Raw genomic sequence first — 22319 nt, forward strand, 5'->3', positions numbered from 1 at the left:
AACAACCCTAGACTCTGTTGTTCTTTTATTTTGTTTAGTCTAGAAGACCAACCAAAGCTAAAGAGAAGTTTGGCTTCTCCCTTATTACTACCTTGGTAAACACATCTACTAGATTATCATCTGTATGTATCTTCTCCCTTGTTACTACCTTGGTAAACACATCTACTAGATTATCATTTGTATGTATCTTCTCCAGCTTTAACTGTCCATAATCCAAAACTAACCAAATGAAATGGTACTACAAATATATGCGTTTTGTCTTTGAATGTAGAGCTGAATTATTTGCAAGATGAATGACACTCTGGCTATTTGTGAACAAATAATTATCCCTCTATGGGTGTCCTAGCTCTTCCATGAAGAATTGAATCCATATCATCTCCTTGATTACCTCTATAGTAGCAACATACTCTACCTCTGTAGCGGATATTGAATTAACAACCAAGAAACCCAGCTCATTGTTGCCCCACCAACAGTAAATACATAACTAGCACTACTCCACCTGATATCAACATCCCCTATTAAATATGATTCAACATATCCTTATAAATCATTAGTAGATCCCCAAAAATGTAGGCACTTACTAGATGTTCCTCTCAAATATTTGAGAATTTATTTAACTATATTACAATGCTCAAGCCCTAATTGACTCATATACCTGCAACGACTCCCACTGCATGTGCAATATCTAACCTTGTACATACCATAGCATACATAAAGCTTTCTACAGTTGAAACATAAGGTAGCTTGGAGATCTTATCCTCCTCTTCTTGTGTCTTTGGACACATCTCTTTAGTCAACTTCAAATGACCAGGTAAAGGTGTGCTAATAGTTTTAGCATTCTCCACAGAGAAACATTGCAACACCTTCACAATATAATCAGCTTGAGATAATGTCAATTTTTTATTCTTCCTATCTCTAAAAATCTTCATACCAAGGATTTGTTTTACTACCCTCAAATCCTTCATTGAAAATGAATGTGCTAACTAACATTTCAACTTTGTAATGTGATCCATTTTAGACCCAGCTACAAGCATATCATCATTATATAAAAATAAAATAATGTATCTGTCATCACCTAACCTCTTAAAATAAACACAACAATCTGAGTGTCACCTACTATATCCATGCTCGTGCATAAACCTATCAAATTTCATATAACATTGTTGAGGTGATTGCTTCAAACCATATAAAATTTTCTTCAATTTGCACACCAAGTTCTCCTTACCTTTGACCTCAAATCCTTCTGGTTGTGCCATATATATCTCTTCATCCAGATCATCATGAAGAAAGGTTGTTTTAACATCAAGCTACTCCAAATGCAAATCTTCAGTAGCCACAACACTTAAAACAATGTGAATAGAAATCATTTTAACAACAGGAGAAAATATCTCATCAAAATCAATGCCCTTTTTATGTGCAAATCCTTTTACCACTACCTTGGCTTTAAATCTATTCTTACCTCCATCCTCTTCTTTCAACCTATAAACCCATTTATTCTATAAAGTCTTTTTACCTGCAAGAAAGTTGCATAAATCCCATGTCTTGTTTTTCATCACAGAGTCCATTTCATCTGTCATTGCAGACTCCCACTAAAACTTAGTATCCACTTGCACAACTTCATCATAACATTTAGGTTCATTAACATCAGTAAGTAAAATAGAATACAAAGAAAGAGAAAATCTTTTTGGAGGTCTACTTAGTCTTGTTATTCGTCTAACATTCACTAGGGTGTGTGGTATTTGTTGTTGCTGTTGTTGCAAATCATGAGGACTTGTTGGAACATCAACTTTTGGAATATCATCAAGCACTACATAATCATTTTCTTTCTTCTCATGTTGCTGCAACAAAACTTTGTACAACAATTTTTTAATATGACATCCCTACTTCTTACAATTTTACTATTTTCAAAATCCCAAAGCCTATAATCAAATTCATAAATGCTATATCTAACAACTATACATTTCTTTGACTTAGCTTCCAGCTTGGTTCTATTTTCAAAATCTGTATGAGCAAATGCTTTACAACCGAAGGTTTTGACAAAAGAATAATTCACCTTCTTACTAGTCCATGCTTCCTTCGGAATACCACAACCCAAAGGAGTAGAGGGACCTCTATTAATAAAAAATATAATAGTATTGATAGCCTCTACCCACATGTTTAAGGGCAACCTTGCATGAAACCTCATGCTCCTTATATGCTCTAATATAGTCTTGTTCATGCGTTCAACCACTCCATTTTCATGTAGAATCCTTGGAATAGTTTTTTGTCTATGAATACCATTAGTGGAGCAATAATCTTCAAATTCATGACTGCAATACTCACCACCATTATCAGATCTAAGACATTTTAATTTCTTTCCAGTTTCATTTTCAACCAAGCATTTCCATTTCTTTAAAGTTTGAAATATATCAGATTTTTGTTTAAAGAAATAAACCCATACTTTTCTACTTGCATCATCAATAAATGTAACATAATAATGACAGCCACCAAGGGAAGATATCTGAGCTGGTCCCCATACATTTGTATGCACAAGCTCTAATCTCTCACTTTTCTTTTCATGCTCAGTCTTCACAAAACTCACTCTCTTTTGTTTTCCATACACACAACTTTCACAAAAATCCATATTAACACATTTCAGACTTGGTAGGACTTTTTTGAATGAATTTATTTCATACCTTTCTCACTCATGTGCCCAAGTTTATGGTGTCATAGCATTGTATCAGAATCTACAACAATTGTTTGTTCTCCCTGCTCAATTGTAGTAATTGTTCCTGAACATTCATTTTTCTCTAAAACAATCAAAGTGAGGAACAATATGACCTGTACAAAGATATAAGGTGCCTACTTTCACACCTTTTTCTACTACAAGGGAACCTTTTGAAACTTTCAAATTTTATCATTAAAAGTAACTACATAACCCTCATCACTGAGTTGCCCTGCTGAAATTAAATTCCTACTCACCCTTTGAACATGTCTTACCTCATGTAGTAGCCAATGATTCCCATTCTGCAACTTAATCTTAACTTTTCCCTTTCCAACAATCTGACAAGGTTCATTATTCCCCAAATAAACAAGCCCAAAATCCCCTTAGACATATTCAATAAAATAACCTCTATGGGGTGTAGCATGAATGACACCAAAATCTAAAACTCATGAATCATCAATACTTTCTAACGAAAGAAGAAAAACATCCTCTTCAGATTTGTTACTTACCACATTTTCCTCCTTGTTCCCTTATGGTTTATCTCCTTCATTGTTCTTTCGAGTCCAACAATATTTCTTCTTATGCCCTAGTTTACCACAGTATGAGCAATCCCTTGGTCCTCTAAATTGAGACCTCTTTCCCTTTGACTTTCCTCTTGATTTCCCATGATTTCCAAAATTATTTCCTCCTTCAGTCATTCTGCCTCTTCTTTGTGCATTTAAAGAACTTCCTGATGTAGATCCACCAGAGGTTTTCCCATGACTTTCCTCACTCATAATAACACCAATCACATTATCAAATTTTAGGGTATTAGATCCAGAAACAGAATTACTCACAACCATTACCAAATCATTTTAGCTTTTAGAAAAAGAACACAAAATCAAGAGAGCCCTAATTTCTTCATCAAAATTAATACCTACAGAAGATAAGTGACTAGTAATCATATTAAACTCATTTAAATGATCTACAACATATCCACCTTTTGTCATCTTCATATCAAATAAATGCTTCATAAGAAATACCTTGTTTGAAGTGGAGGGCTTTTCATATAGTTTCACTAGTGTTTGCATCAATTCTTTCGTCGTCTTTGCCTTTGTAATGATAAATGTCACTTATGGTTCCAAGCATAATCAAATTCTTCCAAGTGCCTTTCTATCTAAAATCTCCTAGACCTCATCTATCATAATTTCCTATTTCTTGGATTTTCCTTCTAGTGGCTTCCATAAGTCCTTCTAATAAAGATTGTCTTCCATTTGTGTTTTCCATAACTAAAAGTTTTGCCCATTAAACTTCTCCACCTTTAGCTTACCCTCATCTTCCATCGCTCTCACTCAACCATTAGAATCCCACTCAGTCATGAAACCTTCTTGCAAAGGATCAATAAAAAAATGACGACAGTCTGGCTAAAAAAATGACTACAGTCAGAGCTAAAAAAAAATGACAATTGTCTAGCTTTGATACCACTTGTTAGGATTAACCTTAGACAAAAATAATAGTTACATGAAAATATAAACAATATCATAAAATAATAGAATCAATGTATCCCACATCCTTGTATAGAATCAAATGCATCAGCAGAGAATACTGATGAAATTTGAAATTCTCTAGTTTTCTTTCCTATGCTGCAACATTCCCATCGTGAATGTAATTTTATATTTAAGTGACAAAGTCATACCCAATGCTAGTGTGTGGGTCTTGAATATTTAATGTTGTAATGTAGACTCCACCAATAACATCCATAGTCCCATCTGAACTTAAGACCTTGTTCAAACCAAATACTATATTCTAAAGATATCGTTGGAGATACCCTAGAGGTACAAAATCTCCTAGTTTCTTTGGTATCTCTCCTTGTTCCTTCTTCGCCTTTGAAATATTCCTCAACATGGCCTTGCTAATGTAGAAATTCTTGCGATTCTTGAAATTCTCATTAAATGTTTCTAATTCAATAGGAAATGACATAGGTCCCCCTAAGTTGAAGGCCTCAATAAAAATCTCCTTATCTAGCGTGTAGAGTATACTTCTGTCCTTTTTATGGAATGCATAACTAGCAGGATTGTATGCTTTGACCAATGCCTTTAGCAAATTAGCATCAACAAAAACCTCAAGCACAATCAACTTACCCAAATTTTTATTGCAAGGGTTCAATATAGGGACCTCTTTTAATCTATTATTATAGAAGAACCATTACAGTTCATTGCCATTTTTGCCTAGCACCTCTACATTTGTGCAAAAGCTATACAAATCTTTAAAGGTGTGGTCATTTACAGATTGAAGATTTGATCAACCTGGCAAGAAATGTAACCACTCATCAACAAAAGGGCTAGGACCTTTGGCCTTTGAAGAACTTGACGAATTTGACAAGATTCTCTATAGTAAGCACTCGGTTAAAATATTTACAATAGCTTGCTAGGACTACTCTGTTAAGAGATTTACTCTATATCGCCTCTTAGAATGATCCAACACCTGATCCTTCAGTTAGCACCTTACTGCTTAATGTTAGATCTCATCTTTACTATTTAAACCTTGACTCTCCTTATTAGATATGTCTCCTCTATCGTTTCACTACTTCACTATGTTCTCCTTGAACTGATTCTACATTGTATAAATCTATCATAGCCATCTATGCCACCATGAATGCTCTCTGAACTCTTAGCATTCATCTCCTCACACATGGATAGGCTTCTTAGGATTTACCTTGTTGAATAGGCATTGGTGTAGATGGGCTAGGTTATAATCAACGAATGTGGTTGATCTATATTGTTGCCTAATGCTTCCCTTAATCTAAGTGGTTGCATGCATTGCATAGGGATGCATAATATGATTCAATACTCATCTCTTGATTAGAAAATTTCTTTTGTAATTCAAATTTACAATATTCTAAATCGTAGAAGAACCAAAATTATGCCATTAGAAGTGGATCATGGTTTTTTTTAGTACATATTACATTTTTCTCATGTTGCTTCTATCCTCATAAATCATTTTTATCAAAGAAGGCATGAGAAGGCTCAAAGAGTAGATATCCATGTTAATTTCTCATAACTTGATTATAGATTAATTGTACAATAAATTAATAGTTAGAAACTCTATCTAATTTATAACAATAATTTGTATTAAATTAAAAACAAATGATAGCAAAAAATTAAAACAATAATAGAAGCCAATCACAACAAGAAAATAAACACATATACAAAGAAAACCCAAGTGTGGGTAAAAACCTACAAATGTTGGAAGTTTTATTTAGTCTAACAACCCAAATTTCCTTCTCATTCCAATAGAATCAAATATAAATTTTCTACAATAATCTTACATATACCAAGAATCTTTACTTAGCTTGAAAGACATAATTACAAGCCAAGTATAGACACCAAACACTTTGAAAAGAAGAAAATAAATCTGTCCATAAAACTTGTTACTTTCTTTTTAGCATCCAACTCATCATTGTCATATGTATCATCTGTCCTACTAGTGCCTTCATCATCCTCATCATTATCTCTTGAACCCTCTTACTTTAACAAGTTTTCTTTTATTGTTGCAATGTTGGTGACATGCAAAGCTTTCCTAGGACAAAACAACGTCACTTAGAAGTTTTCTTCTATAAAATCATAGAAGAACCAAAATTATACCATTAAATTTTCAAAAGTAAATCTTGATTTGTTTTAATTTAGCTCATGCTTCTCTCGTGTAGCTTATATTCTCATTTACGATTTTTTTTAAGTCAAAGAGAGTACGAGAAGGCTTAGTGAGTAAATGTTCATGTTAATTTCTCATAACCTAATTATAGATTAATTGTGTAATAATTTCATAGAATATGAATTCTATCTAATTTATAAAAATCAATACTCTATAATAATTAACATAAAATAATAATGGATGCAAAAACAATAAAAGAAGCCAATTAGAACAAGACAATAACACATAAAGTCAAGAAATCCACCTATGGATTTTGCATCTTCTATTCAACCTGACAATAAAAAACTTATCTTCTCAGACCAATAGAATCCAACACAAATTTTGTACAACAATCTTACATATATAGATCCTAATTTCTTTACTTGGTATGTAATCAATCATTAAAAGTCAATTAGAGACAACTAAACACTTAGAAAAGAAGAAAACAATCTCCCCATATAAACCATTACCTTCTTTTTTAGCATCCAACTCGTCACACACACACACACACACACACACACACATGCCCTACTAACATCTTCATCATCCTCATTGTCATCACTTGAATTCTCTTTCTTCTAGAGTTAAAATTTTGGTGACACTCAAAGCTTCCCTAGAACAAAAAAATAACAATAAGGAGTTTTCTTCTATGGTTGTGATTTATAATCTTCTAAACCTAGAAGAACCAAAATTATTCCATTAAAATTTAAATGTAAATGATGAATTTTTTTAGTCCAGCTCATATTTCTCTCATGTAGCTTCTATCCTCAAAAACCATTTTTATCAAAGAAAGCATGAGAAGGGTGAATAAGCAGATATTCATTTTAATTTCTCATAATCCAGTTATAGATTTATTGCACAATAAATTCACAAAATATAAACTCTATCTGATTTATAAAAATAATACTCTAGAATAATTAACAACAAATAATGGTGGATGCATAAACCATAATAGAAGCCAATCACAACATGACAATAACACATATCTAGTAGGGCAAAAACCACTTCGAAATTATCACCCAAAAATGATTCACTCTTCTAAAGTGAGCTTAGTTAAGAGCCAACCTTGTTAAAGATTAAATCCACATTTGCTAGATGTGACCCTATTAGAGGATTTTCACCAAAGATCATCTAGACATTGTCACTCTTAAATGAGTGGCATATTTAAAGGACTTAAAAACATTCAATGAAACGTTACCTTACAAAAGGATTTACAAATAGAATTGTTAAGTCCACTCAGTTAAGAGATTTTCCACTACAATGGTTAGAGAGTAACAATGAAATGATATAATAAATGTGCAACACATTTGCTTGTTCAAATCTTTATTTTGCTCATTTCTTTCCTTATTGACTGGCCATCACTAACTATTTCAATCCTCTACTTCTCACTTCAGATCTACTCAATATCAACTCCTTCAACAAGTTTGCCACCAACTCAACTAACAAAATAGATTAACAATGTTTGCCTTCTTGTTTATTCCTTATATGGATAGATTTTTGCAGCTTCATCTCATTCCCTAGGGTTTCCATGAATTCCTCTCATCTACACGATTACTAACCAACTCAAATTCATTCAATCTGGTGCTATGCAAAACATTTTTTGAATCTTGCTAGTTGTATCTTCATCTTGGACATGAACTTTTTTGGGATCTTAAAACACGTCTCAAATCTTCACCATTAGATTTTACCTTGTTGGTTTAATCCATTGATCTTGCTAACTGACTTCATCCTTATCTTGGAATCTTCTAAAATAGTCAATATCTTCACTTGATGTCGTTCTTTACACAATCTTTCACAAAATGTAGATCCACTTGAATTTTTCTTAAGAGTTTCATCACTTAGAGTAACACCAATAACTTCATCAAATTTTAGGGTATTAAAACTAAGACAAACTTACTCACAACCATTACCGAGTCATTCTATCCTTAAGGCAATGAACATAAAATCAAGAGAGCCCTAATTTCTTCATCAAAATTGATATTTACAAAAGATGACTGACTAGTAATTGTATTAAACTCATTTAAATGGTCAACAATAGACCCACCTTCTACTATCTTCATATTAAATAAATGCTTCATGAGAAATACCTTGTTCAAAATGAAAGGCTTTTCATAGAACTTTACTAGGCTTTCCATTAACTCTTTAATCATCTTGCTTTTGTAGTATTAAATATCACAGATTATGCAAGACATAAATGAATATTTCCAAGTGCCTTTTTTTCTAAAGTATTCCAGTCCTTTTTTGACATAGCTGGGTCTTTCTTAGATTTCTGCCCTGATGGCCACCATAAATCCTTCTGATAAAGATAGTCCCATTTACATTTTCCACAACTAAAAGTTTTGCCCATTAAACTTCTCAACCTTCAGCTTAACCTCATTTGTCATTGCTCTCACTCAATCATAGAGGATAATTGAAACAACTAGACTTTGATACCACTTATTAGGATTAGAGAGAAATAAATAACAATTACATGTAACTATAACCAATATCACAAAGGAATAAAACACACATAAAGAAACAAAAGACACATAAATTTAATGTGGTTCACCCAATCCTTGGGCTACATCCACCAAACAACGAGTCCAATATTATTATCTTGTGATTTCAACTTGACTACAATCTGTAATCTCCCTTACAACTTAATACCCCTGCAAAAAGCTATAAATTTACATTAAGAGAAGCCCCAACCCTAAGCCAATATTACATGGCTTAACAAGTTAACCATAAACATGCTTGAGGAGTCAACCTTGGGAAATGGTTGACAAGTCAACTCAGAAATGCTTGATGAGTTAACCAATTTTTTTCCCCACATCTTATGAAAAATGTACATACTTTCCTATGAATCACCACAAATTAACATGCTTTCGAAGGCTAGGTTTTTCCTGGGGAATATCTCGTGTTATTTCGTGGCTTGTCTATTTGATATTTACATAATGCTGATCTTGCACACTTATATGCATGTTTTTATCTCACAAGTTATGTAAGAAGTTTGATTAAACGTAACTCCATATGGAACATTATTTCTTAGCACAATCATGTACATGCTCCTATTAATGCTCACAAAAAAATATTCTCTCTAGTAACCAATCAAAACATGTGAAATGAATGTTAGTAGAACTATCCTCTTAAATAATATTTATAAAATAAATGCATTATATATCTTTAAATTTAAAGACACAAGAATATATTTTCCAATTTTTTGTGAATTAACCAGAGGTAACAAGAGTAGTAGGAGGAGCAACTAGGGGCTACCTAGAACTTCCATGGAGAGGACCGGTGATGCCGATCATCAAAGTCACCGCTAGGGGAGCAGTGAGGCACCTAAGAGTGGCGTTCGGGAGTGGCAAGCAAAGGAACTGCGACCTTGATGACAGAGTTTGGTCCATGGAAGCCGACCAATCGTACATGGCACATTGCCCTAATGATTGAGTAACTCTTGCAAGTGGTCCACCTCAAGTACCACCTCGTTGGCTTGTATCTACATCATTACGTTGTATACAAGCTTTAGTATACATATAAACATTTATGTCTAAAGCAACAAGTGAAAAGAACAACATTCTATCCAAAAAGTGAAAATAATCTCCATCTTAAAAGCTTGCCGCGGGGTTATCCCCAACTTTTTTTTGATAAATATGTAACTTTTATATTTTAATTAATAAAAATGAACTATTTATCCCAAATTTATATAATTTTTTAATTAAGAAAAAAAAATTAAATTTTCGCATTACGGATTTATTGGGTCGAGACAAATTGTAAGTCCCTGAAAGAATCTAAATACTTATACGAGGCACCCTACTGGAAGACCCTAGAAGATTCTTCAATGTAAAAATTAGAATTATAGATCATTTCTTTCAATAGATAAATATATTTCCCACACAAAAACAAGCAAATGTTGACATGGCGGAATCAAGGCCCTACAAATTAGGTTGCAGCAGTCAAAAAATACGTTATCTCGGATAAGCCCCTCAATAAAAGATTAAATAAACAGATTCTAGAACCCTCTTTCACTAAACCCTTGGAGACATCTCTGAAATAAATTCATTCATTCTGAGGGTTTAGATTCAATTTGTTTGCAGGCTTTCAATTCCACCAGGCAGCCAATTTATCTCAGAAAACAGCGATTGCGTAGCATTCTCAGCTGTTGCTTTGATGTCCAAGAACTAGCCTTTTTTAAAGGTTAAGGACATCTTACTGACAGGTCGCTTGGCTAAATTTGGTAGCGTTAGTATTTCAGGCAGGATTTTTTTTCATTTGTGGTTTGAGAACAGTGACACTAGTTAGAGATGTTGGCCTCTGCTTCTAGTGTTGCTGCTTCTTCACTTTCCATCCGTTTAGCAACTCCTAGTCGACCTGTAATTTCTAAAACATCTCAAAGGCGTGGCTTTTGCGTGGCTTCTGTAGCCCAAAACGGGTTTAGACGTGGCACTTCAACTGGTTGCAATCAGTTTAGCCTTGGTTTTGCTAAAACTTCGTTGTCAAGAAGATTTATAGCTGGCAACATTAGATGCGAGGCGACCGTAGTAGAAAAGGACACACTTGATCCCCCGGTTGAGAAGCATGAATATCAAGCTGAGGTAACCTGGTTTCATATCGGAGGAAAGAGTTTTTGAACATAATACTATTCATTGTAACAACTTTTTGCATAAAATTTGATGTTTTGTTAACATTCTCAACGTTATTTGCTTGTAATTGGACTACAGGTCAGTAGGCTGTTAGATTTGATAGTTCACAGTCTGTACAGCCACAAAGAAGTTTTCCTTCGGGAACTCGTCAGGTTAGTATTGGTGTTTTGAATTTTGAGCATAGTGAAATTTCACTGCAGATGGGGAATGAAGTGTTTTTATTTATTCGCGTTAAGTTTGGGTGTTTTATAGGCCACGTTTAATAGGCACGTGGGATAAGTTTTGAATGAATCCTTACCATTTGTACACTTGTGTGACACTAGAATGTATATAAATCGGTATTATCACACTACAGCCCTACAACATATTGTTGGAAGCTATGTAATTCTGAAACACAACAGAAATGGCAAAGATTTTTCTTTGATTGGTAATAGGATAATATTTGATTAATCAAAAGAAGCTTTTCAATCTGCATACGCTAGCTATATACTACCGAGAGACGGGAGAGTTCCAAATCTACCCCTAACCTTGCTACATGTACGATTAACAGCATATAGGGACAGAACACAGTGTCCAGAAAACCAAAGTTGGACTTAACATGCGGATCAGAATGTCATAACACGCTAAAACATACTACAACTACTTCGGAAATTGACAGAATGTTTCACTACATTTGGCCCTAAGCGACGGACAAGAAGCACCTCAAACAAAACCACCCTCCTTTTCCTCCTGGGTTCTCTATTTCTTTGCTTTACAAATTTCAGCTCCTAACGTAGAGTCCACTGGATATGCAGCCTACCACTCTACTTCCTCTTTTGCTTGTGCACTGGGGTCTTGGGTACCTAGGAAACTTACACTTGCTCCACTTTACTCTTCTATGCCCTTGAAACTTGTTCCGCTCCCCTAGTGCTTTCTCTGTCACATTCTCTTTTAGCAGGTCCTACTCGTGCGTGGCCTTACCTATTGAAGCTATTTTGGTGTCTTTACACTCTACACCAAAATTGGTTGATAGGAGCCCCGAGAGCCGTCAAGCAGATGCTAACTACCTTCCTCCACCAAGAAACCTGAGCCTATGGTGCAGGAGCACCCACATAAAGTATTTAGGTCAAGTTTTATGCACGCGCTGACTCGAGAAATTTTTTCCGATTTTGTCATTAGGATAAGATCTCTTCTTGGAATTTGTTCAAACCCTTGTGGGGTCATTCTTCCCTATTCTATATTAATCTAGAATTTTCTATATTATAATAATCTAGAATGTTTCGTAGATTGTTGTAGAAAGTATAAATAGAGTTTTTTGGTTTAGGTTTAGGGCAAGTTTTGAAGAACAAAGTTTTTGGATACGAAGTCACAAGGACAAGAAATTTGTGGGAGAGCAAGTGTATGTACTGTTCATTTGATAAATTAATTAGAAGAATTTTTATTATCTTGCTGGTGTTGGTTCCTGTTGTGTTTGCTTCCGTTGCATTTTTCTCTGCATCATTTTTGGTATCAGAGCTTGGGGAAAGCTCTTGAGGCAATTAAATTTTATGTCTGGATAGGAGTTAGAAGCTGAAATATCAAACATGGTCACCAATGCGGAACTGGCAAAGAAGATGCAAGAACAGTAGAAAATCAATAAGTGGTTATTAGATGAATTTGAGAAGATGAAAGGCCGGAGGGAAAAGAAAGCAAAGGTTTCCTCAGAGAAAGAGGAAGAAGGGGAAGAAGAGGATACCCCTGAGCAGGAGGTGGTTAACTTACTTGTAGACTAGAGATACTTTATAGAAGCCCTTGAAAGAGTTGGTAAGAAGGATGCCAAAGGTGACCTACCCATCTTCTCAGGAGAGATGGATGTTGATGCTGTTGTGGATTGGATAGAAGCCTTGAACAACCATTTTGAATGTGAAAATATAGCAGAGAAGGATAAGGTAAAAATTGCCAAGTCAAAGTTGAAGGGACCAGCCTTCACTTGGTGGAATTTCATTCAAGGAGAAAGGGTCAAAGAATGTAAGAACATTATAACTTCATGGGAAAGGATGTGCGCCAAAGTGAGAGAAACATACTTACCTGAGGATTATGAAATCCAACTTCATCGAAGGAGACAAAGTTTAAGACAAAAGGAGCTAGATATCACTGCCTATACTAAAAAATTCCAAAAACTAAGCCTGAGGGCAAAGCAGAGTGAATGTGAAAGTGTAAAAGTTGCTAGATATCTCAATGGATTGAGGTTGAACATTCAAGAAGAACTTAATTTATTATGTCCGGATACAGTACAAAAATGTTATCAACTAGCATTGAAGGTGGAAGCCAAATTGAAAAAAAGGCAAGAACGAAATAGTAGAGGAAGAGGAAGAAATCAAATGGGAAGAGGAAATTTCTAAGGAAGAGGACAAAACCAAGAATATCATAAGGAGATAAAGCAAGAAACCAGTCAAAGCGAAGGAAATTTCAAAGGTAACTTTAGAGGTAGAAGAGGCAATTCAAGAGGTGGATTTGGTGGCAAAAGGGCGAGCTCGACTGTTTGTTTCAATTGCAATAAGGAGGGACATTATGCATCTAGGTGTCCAGATAGAGCTAGTTCAAGTTCACAAGGTGAAAGAAGAGCACATTTGGTACAAGATGATGAATACGAAGAGAAGGAGATGGTTGACTCAGATAGTGTACTTGAAAGAGGAGAAAGTTTAATGATGAGAAGAACACTTTTGAAAGTGCCTACTACCATGGAACCACCACAAAGGAAAACTATCTTTAGGGTTGCCTGCAAATCTGGAGGTAAGGTATGTAAAGTCATTATTGATTCAGGATCTACTGAGAATTTAGTTTCTCTTGAGATGGTTGAGAAGTTAAAACTTAGGAGAATAACTCATCCTTTTCCTTATAAGGTTTCATGGCTAACAAAGGGTCAACAAACTCTTGTAAATGAGCAAGCATGGGTTGATTTTCAGATTGGAAAGTATAAGGACAGAATTTTGTGTGATATAGTTGACATGGATGCATGCCACCTATTATTTGGTAGGCCCTGACAGTATGATTTGCAGGCACAACATGATGGAAAACTCAATACATACACCGTCAAGAAGGATGGAAAGGTGATTAGATTGATTTCGTTTGTTGATCATGAGGAAGTAGAAGAAAATAAAGAGAGGGAAGCCAAAATTATGATGGTTGATAAAAAGGAATTCTTACGGGATATGAAGGATGAACCTAAGCATTTTTTTCTTTTGATGCCTAACCCACAACCACAAGAACTTGTTGGAAATGACAGAAAGGAGGCTGAAACAAAGAAGGCAATTCCTAATGAAGTGAAAGAACTTTTGGATAAATATGAAGGTTTGATTTCAGAAGGTATGCCAAAGTCTTTACCACCTATACTAGACATTAGTCATTGTATTGATTTCATTCTTGGAGCTACTTTACCCAATAAGGCTGCATACAAGATGACACCACAACAAAATGAAGAGATTGCTAGACAAGTAAAGGAGTTACTCGATTTTGGCTTGATTACGAAAAGCTTAAGCCCATGTGCTGTACCTGCTATTTTGGCACCCAAGAAGGAAGGAACTTGGAGGTTGTGCATTGATTCTAGAGCCATTAATAAGATTACAATCAGATATAGGTTTCCAATGCCAAGAATTGAAGATTTGCTTGATTGTTTGGGAGGTGCAAAGTATTTCTCCAAGATTGACTTAAAAAGTGGGTACCATCAAATAAGGATAAGAGCTAGAGATGAGTGGAAGATAGCATTCAAAACCAATGATGGATTATATGAATGGAAGGTAATGCCTTTTGGACTCTTTAATGCTCCTAGTACCTTCATGACACTTATGAATGAAATACTCAAAGACTTCAATGAAAAGTTCGTCATATTATATTTAGATGACATATTAATTTTCAGCAAGACAAAGGAAGAACACCTAGAGCACATTGACATGGTTTTGAGAAGACTTCATGAGGAGAAATTAGTAATAAATTTGGAAAAGTGTTTGTTTATGCAAGAGGAGCTGACATATCTAGGTTTTGTGATCTCCCAAGGTAGCTTGAAGATGGATAAAGAAAAGGTAAGTGCTATACTATCCTGGCCACCCCCGAGAACAGTTGGAGATGTTAGAAGCTTTCATGGTCTTGCTACATTTTATAGGAAATTCATAAGAAATTTCACTCATATATGTGCTCCTATGTTAGAAACTATTAAAGGAGGAAGGAAGTGTAAGTTTGCATGGAGTCAATCAGCGAATGAAGCTTTTGAATTGCTCAAGAAAAAGGTTAGTGAGCAGCCAATTCTTTTTTTACCTGATTTTAACAAAGTTTTCCAAGTAGAATGTGATGCTAGCAAGGTTGCTATAGGTAGTTCTTAGTCAAAAAGGAAAACCAGTGGCTTTCTCAAGTGAAAAACTCAATGAAGCCAAGCAGAAATATTCTTCCTATGACCTAGAAATGTATGCATTGGTTCAAGCACTCAAAAGGTGGAGACACTACTTGTTGCCAAAGGAGTTTGTTGTGTATACTGATAACCAAACACTTAGTTTTTTGAATAGCCAAGACAAATTAAGTCATAGGCACATGAAATGGATGGAGTATTTACAGGCATATACCTTCACCATCAAGCATAAGAAGGGCATATCAAACAAGGTTGCTGATGCTCTTAGTAGAAGGAATCTGACTGTCTCCTAGATACAGCTAGAAAGTGTGAGAATTGAAGCACTCAAGGACATGTATGTAGCAGATCCAGATTTTGGCGACATCTACAAGGTATATATGGAGTTTGGTGAAAGGTACCATGTTGATTTTCTTGATTTTTTGATACAAGACAAACTTCTTTTCAAAGGAGGACAATTATGTGTACCCAGGTGCTCTATGAGAATAAGCATTATCAAAGAGAAGCATAGTGGAACAATGGGTGGACATTTTGGTTTGAATAAAACCTTCGAATTGGTTAGAAGGTGCTACTATTGGCCTAAACTTCAGACTGATGTTAGAAACTTTGTGGAAACATGTATGATTTGTCAAAAGGCCAAAGGAAGGGCTACAAATGCAGGGCTTTATCAACCTTTGCCAATACCATCTAGACCCTGGGAAAGCATAATGATGGATTTTGTAATGGGGCTACCATGAACACAAAAGGGGCATGATAGTGTATTTGTTGTAGTAGATAGGTTTTAGCAAAATGGCTCACTTCTTACCATGTAAGTTGACCAATGATGCTTCTCATATAGCAGATCTCTTTTTCAAGGAAGTCATAAGGATTCATGGACTACCTCTCAACATAGTTTCAGATAGGGATGTGAAGTTTGTAGGACACTTTTGGAGAACTTTATGGAGGAAACTTGGAACCAATTTATCATTCTCATCAGCCTACCACCCTCAAATTGATGGCCAAACAGAGGTAGTTAATAGAACATTGGGCAATTTGTTAAGAACACTCATAAGACAACATGCAACAAAATGGGATGTAATCCTACCCCAAGCTGAATTTGCATATAATGACTCCATCAATAGAAGTACAGGAAAGTCACCATTTCAAGTGGTATATGGAATTCATCCTAGAGGGATTTTTGAGTTAAGAGATATGAGTTCACAACAAGAAGTTAGTGCCCAAGGAGAAGAATTTGCTACTGCCATAAAAGAAATCCATGATGAAGTCAAAGCACAACTCCAACAAACCTCTGACAAGTATAAGAAGCATGCAGATCAGAAACAGAGACACTTAGAATTTGAAGTGGGAGATTTAGTATGGGAAAATCTCAAGAAGGAGAGGCTACCAAAAGGTAAATCTGCCAAACTTATGTTGAGAAAACTAGGTCCTTGTCAAATATTAAAGAAGTTTGGACCGAATGCTTATGAGATTCAATTGCCACCTGAGATTAGCATTTCTCCCATCTTCAACATAGTAGACCTCACGCCATTCAAAGCACCCACCGAAGAAATTGATACAAGACAAATTGCTGATATAGAAGACATTCAACGTTTACCACTTAAGTAGACACCACAACTAGAAAGGATACTTGACACCAAAGTCATAAAGCAGAGAAGAGGAAAGGAGTCCAAGTAGTATTTGGTAAAACTCAAAGGTTATTCGGATGTAGATGCTGTGTGGATGACCAAACAAGATATCAAGAAGCAGGGTACCACTCTACAAGAGCTCATCTCAAGTGGGCTTGAGATAAAATTTCCTGGGGAGTATGGTGCAGGGGCACCCACATAAAGTATTTAGGTCAAGTTTTATGCATGAGCCGACCCGAGAAATTTATTCCAATTTTATCATTAGGATAAGATCTTTTCTTGGAATAATCTAGAATGTTCCGTAGATTGTTGTAGAAAGTATAAATAGAGTTTTTAGGGGTCATTCTTCCCTATTCTATATTAATCTAGAATTTTCTATATTTTAATAATCTAGAATGTTCTGTAGATTGTCGTAGAAAGTATAAATAGAGTTTTTAGGTTTAGGTTTAGGGCAAGTTTTTGAAGAACAAAGTTTTTGGATACGAAGTCATAGGGAGAAGAAATTTGTAGGAGAGCAAGTGTATGTACTGTGCATTTGATAAATTAATTAGAAGAATTTTTATCATCTTGTTGGTGTTGGTTCCTGTTGTGTTTGCTTCCGTTGCATTTTTCTCTGCATCAGCCTACCTTTGCATACGCTGCCTTTGAACCATTACTCCCATCTATTTAGACTTGATTATGACCTTCATTATGCACAATGCTTCCCAACTAGAGAGCCCAAGCAAAAATAGTAGACGAAACATTCACATTCACCCAATAACTGTGATCGCTTGTCATAAACTCCCCACTCAACAAGACATCAAGAATCTGTAAGAATCTTGGTTCTTTGTATATGAAAATCCCTTTATCCTCCTTGATATCTCTCATAGAAAGGCCTCTATCGATGCAAGGTTTTCAAAGTGAAATTAGCCTCCATTCTCTTAGCCAACATCAATCTCTCCCTAATCTCCTCAGTTCTCTTGTAATGCTGGGCATATCAGTTTGGCCAAGAACCAATTGCCCTTACCATAATGCACTGTTTTAGAGACTTCCACTCTCTAATCATATAGTTTCTTGTTGGGATAAGGTGGCTCAACCTTACAATATTTTATTGGTTTATTATTTATGCATGTTTGTAAAGATGCTAAACGAGACCCAATCTTCTACAAGGATAGACTTGGAGCAAAAATCAGAAAGTTTATCTTTTTGGCATATTCTCTTGGATTTGTTTTTATGCAAGACTCTTTAGAAAGAAAGTTTCGAATATGTTTTAAATGCATTGAATGTAAATGTTTTAGAAACAGTTTCCTTTTGCATGAAAACTATATAAATACAATGTGTTCCTGAAGTCGTGAGTGAGAGATGAGGAGTTCATTGCACAGGGTTATACTTCCGAATTTTCTCTAGGGTGGAACAAGATGTAAATCTCCATGTGAAAGCTGAAAATGTATTGTAACTTCTTGTTGAATAACACGTTACCTTGATGTTTGGGAGTGTGGGTTTCTTTACTTGGAAAAGGTTTCTCTCCACGTATATTTTTTTTAATCATGTCTCATTCTTTCACTTATGATTCTAAAATATTAAATCTGTATGCTGTAATGCTGCTGAAACATGTTGGATTTTGTAAATTGCGACCACGTTCCTTTGAGGTTTTAACTGTGGGAAATCAACCATGTATGTTTTCGCTTTTATAGCATAGTAGTATGTACTTGTATTCGCTTATTAGAAGCTATTAAAGAAATCTTTTATTACTGGAGTTACATAGTGATCTCAAATAGCTTTCTGAGATGTTCTCATTTCCCTTCATTTTCATTCTTGATAATCTCAATATGGTTCGCACGCTTGGCATTTATGCCATTTCCATACTCCATCACATCATTACTCTCCATCAACGCGTCATTATTCCATCCATCATTTGTAAACATGGGATAGGTACCGCCAAGCTATGAGCTTGCTATTTAAATTCAAATTGAAATAAGCTATCTATCCATTGCCACTAAATAACCTTCCTACCTTCCTCAGTGACTTAAAAATTGTTGTAATTGTGATCAGGGACTCCCTTCCAAGTGGCAATTTCCTTACCTTGAATTGTCTAGCTTTATGCATTGTTAAGAGAGCTGCTTGGAATATAGCTTCATTATTGGTTCCTTCTAATAATCTCTTGGCCCCTATTGCCAAGTTATTTGTTGTCTAGTGTGGAGCCTGATCAGTTCTCAAGTGTGAGATTGTTAGTTTGCAGTGATTGATAATGGAAGTACTGTACATTCTCCATAATTCCTCGGCGGGGTTGGGGGTCAGGCTGGGCCTCAAGCGGGGGTTTGGGGGCTGCATAATTTTTTTGGGGGGCTATTTTATTGACTTTTTTTGGGTTGACATATTGTAACTAATTTTAACCCTAAAACGACAAATATACTTGTAAAAAATGACTTAGGGTTAGAGATTTCATAATGTGTGATGCGATAATAGCTTCTTGCGGCAGTATTGGGCTGTAAGGGATTATGGATTGTAATCACTAGATAATAAAATATTGGATTTGCTGTTGGTGGATGTAGCCCAGGGATTGGATGAAATGCGTTAAATCTTTGTGTTTGGTGTTCTCTTTTGTGTGATTTATTATATTGGTTATATTTGCATGTAATTGTTATTTTTGTATCTTTAAATTCTAACAGTATTTGTTGCCCAATTTCTAATAATGTAATCAACACCTCACAGCTTTGGGTTGCCTTTTGAGATCCCATCAAAATTTATTTTTGTCCATCCTTCCTTCAGAGGAGACTATTTCACAAGATTGATTGCCTCCAAAGAGGGATTATATCCCTTCAGCCCCTAAACGGGCAACAAAATGAGCAAAGTTATGTAAAGGTTGCACATAAGAAATGAAGTAGAAAGCATTTTCCCTCACATTTATATTCTTTACGTTAAACATTTTTCTTATTTTCTTTAGCAATTAAACCAAAAAATCCACCAAAACTATGATTATGGGCATGTGTATGTCTAAGGTTGATTACTCTAAACATACAAATATTATGTGAGTAACTAACATATCTATAGAGAATGAAGAAATCACTTCATTTTGACTTCCATCAACCCCTTCTATGAACTAATAGAGACCTGTTAGCTAAATTTTCATTCCCTATTTCTACTTGGCTGCACTTATAAGTCGATAAATGCCTCTAATTAAACATGTAATTGTGTACATTTAGCTAAATTTTCATTCCCTATTTCTACTTGGCTGCGCTTATAAGTCGATAAACGCCTCTAATTAAACATGTAATTGTGTACATCCACAATGCTTTTGATGATATCCTAGTCTTACAACCAAAGATGAGATGATAAAATTACCTAAAACTGAAATTCAATGTCACGTGGAAATGCCCACGGTTGTCACATTCTTATTCCAGCGAATCTTTCTAATGATTATTATTAGTTGAGTTTTTTTTTTTTAAATGTTAAAAAAGAAATGAATAATTTGGGAGGCCTTTGGGACCTAGGAGGACAAGGCTAAGTTGAACAATGTTTCAAAGGATCATACATAAATCAGAGCAAAGAAAGAGTGTGTCAAAATCTGCTATTGCATTTTGTAAAGCAAAACAAAATTGCCTTTCACATCTACCGCTTGCATTGTAGATGTGTGGCAGGTACAGAAAACACGAAAGGGTGTTCATTTCTTGCATTTCTTGCAATATTCAATATGTTGGAAGATTGAAAATTGAATCCTCAATCTTCAAGGTGCGTGAGTTCAAGTCCTAGTTACTAATCAAATTTAGCGTCCTTGCAACTGAATGGAAAATTAACTCATACAAGCTAGCCATTGCTTGTTTTGATTCTTATTGGTGGATTGCTTTATGACATTTAATGTAACATCCGATTTTCTTGGGTCTAAATTAACATCTAACATACTCAAATACAATTATTACTTCGTTCCATAGGAAGATAGTTATATCATTCATGTTCATGTGAATAAGATTTACCGTTAAAATCAATGAATCAAAATTTCTTAACTAAAAACTTGAAATACCATCAAATAAAATTACTACAGAAATTGAAAACCACATACCTCGGAAAATTGAGATCGAAATCAACTATGGATGCTTCTGTAACCACCCGGGTTAGTCCACAAATACACTATAACAATTTCACATGATGACTATCATCTAGAAACCGCTATCTTAAAATCAAATGATAATTACAATTAAATACCACTATATTTTAAATTAGGGCATCACATACCACTGAAATCATTAGGGCATCGATTACCATTGGAGTCTTTTAGGATTGTTGTATCACTTAGGGCTTCCGATACCACTGAAATAGGGCTTCCAATACCATGGATTCAATTAGGGCTTTCGATACCATGGATTCAATTAGGGCTTCTAATACTGCTGGATTCATTTAGGGCTTTCGATACTGCTATATCATTTAGGGTTCCAACTATCACTCAATCAATTAGGGCTTCAGATTCCTTTCCATCCGATTACTTAACTGTGATAGTATTTCAAGATTAGAAATGTACTTATATTCGATATTCATATAAATGAAAAGCAATCCATGAATCTATCTCTTATATCTAGGTGTAAAATAATAGTAAGAATGATATAACTCAATTTAATCTTACCTCCTTATAAATAAAAGTGATATTACCTGTTTCCGTTAAACAATTGACTGCATAGCTTATCTCTGTCTGACTCAACTTCTTGGGGAGAGATGAAACATTGTTAGGGGCTTAACCACCCAACCTTAGACTAGAACTTATCCCTACACGATCTCTAACGAGAAAGGCCCTCCCTACCCGGAATAGACAGGGGTTATCTTGCCATCTATTGGGCTTCCTAGTAATTAACTCACCATACGACTTGGCAGCAGGAGATCACAATAACAGGAATATGCATGAGCTATTAATTAATTCATATTAAATGATAAATATTGAAGTTTCATAATTGATACTGATTCATATTATTGATGATTCCTTTCTCACACCTCATCACTCATCTTCTTGGCTACACAATCCGGTGAGTCCCAGGTATTTGGAATTCTCAGAGCAGACGACTCTATCAATTATTCAAGAAGATTACATACAACCATCATTTCACATTCTATGTTTACATAAATTATGTTTTTTAAAGATTTCAAAATTTGAATGCTTAATTACTTAATTTAATCAGAACTGAATTCTCTTCCGCGTTCTTGTAGACCTTCTACACCTCCTCATCATTTCAGGCTACCATGCCGGTGATTCCCAGGTGCTCATGAGTTGTATCCACCATACACCTCTCCACCTATTATGGCATTATCGCCCGTGAATTCCTCTGTGTGGATTCATTTATCATCTCATTATGAAAGGAAAGAGTGTATTAAGTTTTGATCAA

The 22319-nt window shown here is 35.1% G+C and overlaps 1 protein-coding gene across 1 annotated transcript in view; it reads left to right on the top strand.

Annotated features, from left to right (window-relative positions):
* The first annotated feature begins 10436 nt into the window (after positions 1–10436).
* LOC149570749 (heat shock protein 90-5, chloroplastic-like) overlaps positions 10437–22319 on the top strand; it is a 41917-nt gene continuing 30034 nt past the window's right edge. The window contains exons 1-2 of the mRNA XM_089823297.1: positions 10437–10947; positions 11074–11147. Coding sequence (XP_089679423.1) covers positions 10657–10947; positions 11074–11147 — 365 coding nt within the window. The 5' untranslated portion in view covers positions 10437–10656. The remainder of the gene's footprint in view (positions 10948–11073; positions 11148–22319) is intronic.

This window comes from Cupressus sempervirens, chromosome 3 (assembly GCF_028749045.1).
Source record: "Cupressus sempervirens isolate cs-2001-9-10 chromosome 3, ASM2874904v1, whole genome shotgun sequence".
Lineage (NCBI taxonomy): Eukaryota > Viridiplantae > Streptophyta > Pinopsida > Cupressales > Cupressaceae > Cupressus > Cupressus sempervirens.